The following is an 8,009-nucleotide window of genomic DNA, read 5'->3' on the forward strand; positions in this document are numbered from 1 at the left end:
GCCTTCTCCGCCTTTAGGTCATCCTCCATCATCTGTTGAAGTTGCTTCTCCTCTCCTAAAGCCGAGAAGGCCTCATCCCGGCTACTCTCAACCAAAGCCACCTGCACAACAAGCTGCTCATTCTTCTTTGCAGCCCAATCTAGGTGATCAAGGAAGAGTCCGACTCGATCCCCCAGGTCGATATAATGTCGATAGACCTACAACAAATACATCTTCATCAGAAAAGTTAACAAAAACAACGAGAAGATAAACAATGAAGCAAAAGTTAACCAAAACTCACCATGGCCAAAAAGTCCAAACCCTATTCCCGGACGACGAGAGGGTCGTCGTTCATCATGGTGAGATGATCCCCCTAAGGAATCACCCCTTTTATTAGAGCTCGGTCGATCCCCTCAACATCGATGGAGTCCCCCTCTCGAACGTCCCACCAGGGGCGGAACACTCGCCTAGCGACGAGCTTCCCCTCCTCCACGGGCTCTGACGTAGGATGAAGAGCAGACGAAGGCCCAGTCACAGGCCTCTTTGTTGAAGACTGCCTTTGAGCAGCTGCAGCCTTGCCTCCTCTCTCACTGACCTCGGTTGGGCGGTCCTTGTGCACCAATCTTTTCCCCAAAGGGGATGAGATGCCTCGGCTAGCCTATTTGGGCCAGTCTCTCGTTGCCAGCTCCCCCCAATCACCCCCTCCGCCAGTGGGGGCTTGAGGCCAAGACATCCTCTCGGTAGGTGCAAGCATCCTCTTGACATAGCACTCTCTGCCCCTACGAATGTGCCCTCGCTTGGGGCCTTCTTCTTAGCCAGAGCACTCTCCAACAGCATCCTCTTCGCGTCCATCAGCAGAAGCGAAAGCCAACGTGTCAAAAAGTCGACAACAAGACTTCTCTTACCGAGGGGAGCAGAATTGAGCCCTACAAAAACTAAGGGAAGATCTACCTCCATTAGGGGCTTGGCCCGGAGCATTCCCAATACAAGTAGGTGGGATCCCCCTCCTCCGGCATCCACAGCCGATCACCGGTGTCAGGGACCCTAAGTCTATAGGATCGAGGGATGTAGTACCTCTTAGCCAAGGATTTCACTTGGTCAAATTCGAGAACACTATCGTGCTTTGAGCGTGGCAAGCGCCCTATCTACACCCCTCGGGCAGTGTACTCAACCACCGTCCTCAGGAACCTCTTCCCCCACTACCACTTGGGGGGACCCCTCATCCCCCTAGGTGTCATGGATGCGGCACTCTCATAGGGAGAGTCCTTCCCCCGTCGGCTGCACTCGGCACCTCCAGGGGTAATCCTCTCCCTCAACATCTCGACCTCTCATCACGGGGTTGGATCTCGACTACCGAAGAGCCTCGGTCGGAGCTAGCAGGTGATGGGGTCTGGTAGGAGCTCACCCCCGAGGGACCCAGGATCGAAGTAAGACATGGTGGTGAGGTGTTTACCTAAGACGAAGACGAAGGTTGGTAAGTTCTAAGGAAGGCGATCTAGCCGAGGGCTCTTGAAGTGAAGGTCATTCGAAGACAAGAACTCAAAGAAGCAAATGGTGAGAAAAAATGCGAATAAGGCCCCTATTTAAAGGAAAATGGACGGCCCAGATCGTGCCCGATCCAACAACTGCGTAGCAACGACCTCTACGGTCCTATATGCTGATCGACACACGTCACTCGCCTTGGGAAGACGAAATGACGCCGAGTGAACCGACCAGTCCTCTCGTTGCAACTCATTGGTTTGCCCAACCTCCTGACCCAGCGAACGTGTGGCCTGGCTCACCCTGATCCGTCATTTCGGAGGCTCGTGTCAAGCACGACCCAAATCCAACACCGAGACCTATCTCCTCCATGGATTCACAGACCAGTAAGGAGGTAGGGTAGGGGGCAAGGGTCTCCTCTTGTCCATTTACAGCAAAGACGCCAAAGCCGTGGCCAAAGCCTCCTTATGGAAAGATGCACCACAACACCCCTCAGAGAAAGGAACGAAGTCAAGTCGATGCCACTACAGGCCACGAAACATCCAGAAGGCCCAATGGTGCCTCCCAATACAACCGACGCACTCCCTTCGGCCAAAGCCGAGGTCCCTAGCTCAAACCTTCACCACAACCTCGGGTGTGGGGGGCAAATGATGTAGGTGCACATGGTCTCGCCCTATGGCGGGCCTACACGTGTTAGGCAGCATGAGCGGACCCAATCAGGGCACGCACAGAATGGAGCTCGGCGAGCTTTCCAGAACCAATAGCACGGAGTCACCTAGCAGCCTCGGATGGCCGCGCTCCCTGCGTACGGACTACATCCGAACCTTCCAATTTCACTTACCTCCAAGCAGTCTCAAGTATAAATAGGAGTTGACCCCCTCAAGGTAAGGAACTAGAACTTGAACTCAAGAACAAGCATTTGAGAACTCATATTCTCCTTTGTTGCCTCGTGTTCATACCTCAAGCCTCGTCCACCTTATACCTCTCCTAGTATTAACTTGACTATCGGAGTCTCCACCTCGGGTACCAACCCGAGTCTTCTAACGTCCTCCTTCCTCCATTCCTCATAGGATCGGCTTAACAGTCCTCGGCCGCCTTGGGCCTCGGATTGCCCAACAACACCTCGACTTGAGAGTAAATTAGCAGTGTTGCCCTCGACGCATTTTGACCGGCAACAGTACTTCCAAACTGAGCTTTATGTTTTAAACTTTTAATTATGTAATAGAGGGTGGGCTTTGGCACAACAGTTGGATTGCTCTATTGTTATAATTATGTAACAGAACACCTTACTTTCCATTTTCCAATGCTATAATTTGAGTCATGTTGAATCTTAAAACATCATAATGCCAAATGCCCACTTAATCAGCAGGCAAGCAAATCAAGCACTGTATGCGTTTTGGTCCAAGGAGTTCAAATCGTCCCTTTCTAGGATCTGCTAGTAACCCATGTTTTTAAATCTGATCTGATGCTGACCTGACCTGGTTATCTATCCATGTCGTTAACTGGTTCCATCATCTAGGTTGGAATGGATCAAAGGATTAAAACAAATCTTACACTTACATGAAAACCTCAGAGTGCCCATAACTGGCTATTTACAGGTCATTTGAAGGGGCTATCCACTTTAGTCTCTTTGAACAGTTTATCCAGAGCACTGAAAGCAGCAGAACCAGGTAAGCCCTTCCAAATAGGCACAGAGCCTAAGCTGGTTCAGCTGCTTTGAGGTGTGTACCATATAAGCTATCTTAACAAAAAGAAAGGCTGAAGTGAAAGTGACAGCCCAAAAAATGGCATTGAATCTTCAGCTCAGTCCTCCCAAATGGGTCCTTTTATGTGAATGAAGCCCAGCTCTTTCCCAAACGGATACTGAATCTTCAGCTCAGCCCTCCCAAACAGGTCCTTATATGTGAATAAAGGCTGAAGCCCAGGCCTGGGTTAAGCCCAGCGAAGATCCGGGCCCTGATCCCCCTATCTGTACCCCCATACGAAATCAAATTTGCTACTCTTTAAAACCCAAAAGGGATCTCTAGCAAGGTTCCTCTTCTCATTTTCTGTTTATGAAAAAGCAGGTCAAAACACCTTGCACGAGTGCAAAACAAATCCATGTAAGTTTTATACTAAAGAGGTTAAGGGTTAGGTTAGATGGACTAAGAGATTGAAGAGATGTAACCAATCCAATAGACCCCATGTTTAGGATTGGTCCAGATCCCACCCAATTAATGAACGAAATGATCCTACCTCTATTTTTTTTTTTTTTTATTTCCCAATATCTAAGCAGTTGATATGATGAACAAGATTCTCTGATTCTCACCATGTACTTGGCAGTATTAGATTAGTGATTGTTTTAAGGACAAGTAAATAAAATGATATCGCAGTATGAACTTCTGTTTCCATATACAAAAAGTCTGATATATATATATTTTTTTTCCATTAATGAAGCCTGAAGAAGGCCATGGGAGAATCATAGACCATTTGTTTAGCATTCATGGCCATAACAAAATCAGCATGGGCGTAGTCTTCCTGATACTGAACCACAAGCTTATCCCTATCATGGTCCTTGAGGCTGTACAATAAGGCCTGAATATCATTAACATCTGAAAGCTTATCCTTTCCTCCATAGCTGAGATAGAGAGGAATGTCACTGGGAATGCCAGACATGTTGTATACAGGGGGAGTGGGCTGTCCATAGTGCTTCACGTTTTTGTCCTTATCGCCATAGTCATACATTGTTATACTGCCACCTCTAATCACTTAACCAGCAAACCAAGAGCCCAGAAAGCTTTAGCTTCCAGAGAAGATATTCCATGTGCATGAAAAATAGTAATATGAAGTCCTGCTTCTTATGTGGAGCAGGAACTCAAAAGCTCACTCTGTGCCAAGTGGATCATGTTCTTGGTTGCTGTTGATTGAGGCTCATATTCAAGGAAAAAATCGACAGTGGAGGAGTTGAGACAACAATTCTTGCCTTCAGATGGTGTTCAAATCCGTGGAAAGTCAGTAGGATAGATTTAACAGTAGAATTTCAAGTAAAGGCAGTACCTGTGAAAGAGGTGAATAAGTTGTAGCAGTTGATACCCGGTTTGTTGCAGATAGCTTTTAGAAGCTTATCTACGGCTTTCCTGTTATTAACAAAAACTTTTTTCTCAATAATTCATTGTTGGGAATTTTAGAGATATATATGGAACATCTTGTTTTTGTGCACCATGAAGAAAAATATTGAAGTAACTCAAACAAAGGAGAAGCTAATAATGTATGAGAGAAGATAATAATGTATGTGTATGTATGTATGTATGTATGTATGTATGTATGTATGTATGTATGTATGTATGAGATGGTGAGAAAAAAGGAGAGTAGCATTCAGACCCTTTTGGATCGAATTCATCTACACCCAACCTCCAAGGGAAAGAAGTAGTACACATGAAAAAGCAGAAACAGGTTGTAATTAGCAAGTAGAATTCCAACTTCCAAGGGAAAGAAGTAGTACACATGAAAAAAAGTTTGTAATAATCTGAATATTTACTTCAGCAATGAAGACTTCAGCGGCACTTCGGGCAAGTGGGCAGGGCACTTGACCCAGGTATGCAATTGGGCTCAGCAAAGCAGCAGATTTTAGTAAGTTGAGCAACTTTTCTTGGGAAAATGAGGCCAAGGCAATCAAGGTTCCCTTGATTCCAACAATACCCAAAATGCAATTCAGTATAATAGTATGAATGGCAAATAAGCAACAAAGAATGGAGAATTCATTCACCTGGGAATGACCAACATAGTAGATCTTCTTTCCCGTTTGGTGATGAACATACTGAAATGTAGCAGGAAGATCATATTCCACAAATTGATCCCAGGACCAATCCCAGTATGCCTACATTGAAAGATGCCAATATATCATGACATCTACAGCCCCTGTTCGCTTTTCAGTAAGTTACTTATCTGGTTAAGTGCATTACCCATGTTCTTTTATTTCTGAAGTAAATAAGACAACGATCATTTTAATCATAAAATCCCATTAATAAAAGGACTCCGGATCACCTGCCCATGAGAACTCTGCCCACATCTACCCACAACACACTACTCTCGTGAATTGGGAACATCTCCCCGTGAATAATAGTATGTAGGAGGATGAAATGTTCTCCATATGTGGCTGTGATGTTATGTGGATAGATATAGGCAGACTTTGTGTGGGCAGGAGATCCAGACTCTTTCCCCCTTTCAAAATCCAAAAGACAAAAGTTCCCTATATGTAAAAAGAAGAAGAAGAAGAAGAGAAACGTATTAACTGGGTCATCAGAACTTAGGGATGTATGTCCACGGCTCCATTTTGTTCCACGACTGTTGGCAATCCACACATCAAACCCGCCATCAGCCAAGATGAATGCTAAAGACTGATGAGGAAGATTGAGCAGCCATATTGCCCCATCCTACCACCCAAATTCAAATAACGTTATCACGCAAATATGTAGAGCGCAAAACTGAGCCTAAATTATATATGCTTGAGCCTTAAGGCTAATTAGCATTTACCACGAGGACGCCATGCTGCAACAAAACAGGTCTCCTCTCCTGAGGTGTATCGCCTGATGACCGTCCAGCTGGGATTCTTTGCAGACTGAGTATATAACCATCTTCTGTTGTCACCTGATGTTCCAAACTTGATAATCAGCAAACCAATTCATTAAATAAGCATCTCAATTATAATTAAATTGGAGAAAACAGTAGTACAGTACAGTATGTTCTTGGCAGACATATCCATGTATCTCCACCATTGACTTGCATATACCATAATTGGCTACTTGGGGCAATGGAGCCAACCCAGCCTCCTGGTTTACATCTAGTTCTTGGGTTCTCGCTCCAGGTGCTGACCCACAGAATATAATCACCAATAACACTAATCTTAAGACTGTGGCCATGTCTGATTAAATCTTGAGACAATAACAATATATTGTCTTACATTTAAAGGGGGCTGAGAGAAGATAAATACCAATTTGAGGGTGTATTTGGTGTGATTAAGCAAAGGAATCTTGTGAAACTCCTCGCCTCTACGAACTGACTGAAAGAAAGAAAAGTTATCTGATGGGGTGTATTGGCATACAATATAACACCCAACTGATGATGGGCTTTAGTATGTTCGTCTTGGGAAGAACTTTGTAACCAATTGTTCATTTATCATGTTTCTGGAGTGATCATGGCTTCGTGAGTCTGTTAAGAGAGTGAGAAGTGCTTTGTATCTGAAACAGGTTGTAACAACTGAATGGGATATGCATGTTTTGTATCGCCATAACCACCGTCAAGCTTTTCATCTTGTTTGTGTTTGGTTGCAGTACAAATTTATTTGCACTAGTACAAATGCAAGGGAGTGCAAAAGAAAAAATGAAAATTCTTATTTAATTTTGTTTAGGATTTTACTTTATTCTGCTTCACGTCTTAATTTACTTTATTTGTACTGCAATCAAACAAAAAAAGCTAAATTTTGAAACAAAAATAGCTCAGAATTTACACTAAAATTATTTGCACTGCCATGATTTTGCATCAGTGCAAATTTATCTGCATTGCAACCAAAAACAGCCTAGAGGACACTTTTCATTAAGAATTCAAATTGATTTTTGGCCCGGTCACCCATTGAAATTAGGGGTTTTTATTGTTCAGTCTATGCCAGAAATCCTATCTCCATCATACAGTTGGAGGTAGGTGCCAGCTCGGAATTGATGCCAATTCATAAGCGGGTATGGGTGTTATAGGTGGAGTTGTTCATAAATTTGAATTGTTGTAGGTCTGCAGTTCAAATCAGAATTTTGAGGTAGAGTACAGTCTAAAAATCCCTTGAAATTAAGGTGGATCTTGAAATCCTGATCATTCTAATCCAAGAGAGGTGGTAAATTCTGGTGGGCCCCCGGGCCCAAGCTTTTGCCCCACCTAAATAAGGGGTGTAAATGTATCGGATCCTATCTCCGATTCTATTTTGTCGGATTCAGATGTGTGTATGATGAAAATAGTTGAAAAAGTATTTGTATTTTTTGTATTTTTTTTTTTATTTAAACTGATACATTTTCATTGTTGCTCCAATTTTCACTACTCCTTTTCCGCGTTTCAGTAGCTGTACCTGTAAATAACAATCCTGCGATGCAATATTTCAGCCGATACCTTTAAATCTTCATAAACCAAAAATCCCTCAGTTGTGTGCAATATTCTGTCACATATAAGTTGAGTTTCATCAGCAAGTGGTAGATAAAGAATCTGGGTTCAGTTTTCTAAACCCCGCCCATTTGCCCGAAGAGACAAAAGTAAACAAGAAATTGGACTGAAGTTTGGTTATGACAAAAAAAGAATGAAGCATCCTATTGTTTTCGTCCTCAAGTCTAAGGGGGAATATTAAGAGGATGCTAGTATTATTCTATTTTGCGAAAGCACAAGATACATTTGAAAAATGGGGTATAGGGTTTATGCTAGCTGACGTAAACGATTTTAGAAGACAAATTCCGAAGACATTCATCAATCATGCATCAGCCCCCAACAATTTCATTTGAATTTCCCACAACTAACCAGCTCAAGTCATACCTGCAATT

General features: G+C 43.6%; 1 protein-coding gene across 1 annotated transcript; it reads right to left on the bottom strand.

The window, feature by feature from the left end:
• Positions 1-4,882: 4,882 nt before the first annotated feature.
• LOC104594406 (triacylglycerol lipase 2-like) lies at positions 4,883-6,478 on the bottom strand. The gene is made up of 5 exons (XM_010254694.2): positions 6,174-6,478; positions 5,971-6,084; positions 5,730-5,870; positions 5,204-5,314; positions 4,883-5,119 (listed from the first exon to the last, which is right to left on the bottom strand). Exons 1-5 carry the CDS (start codon positions 6,354-6,356, stop codon positions 4,898-4,900), a joined length of 771 nt encoding a protein of 256 aa, XP_010252996.2. The 5' UTR covers positions 6,357-6,478; the 3' UTR covers positions 4,883-4,897.
• Positions 6,479-8,009: the final 1,531 nt, after the last annotated feature.

This window comes from Nelumbo nucifera, chromosome 1 (genome assembly GCF_055504915.1).
Source record: "Nelumbo nucifera cultivar China Antique chromosome 1, China Antique-T2T, whole genome shotgun sequence".
NCBI classification, from domain to species: domain Eukaryota; kingdom Viridiplantae; phylum Streptophyta; class Magnoliopsida; order Proteales; family Nelumbonaceae; genus Nelumbo; species Nelumbo nucifera.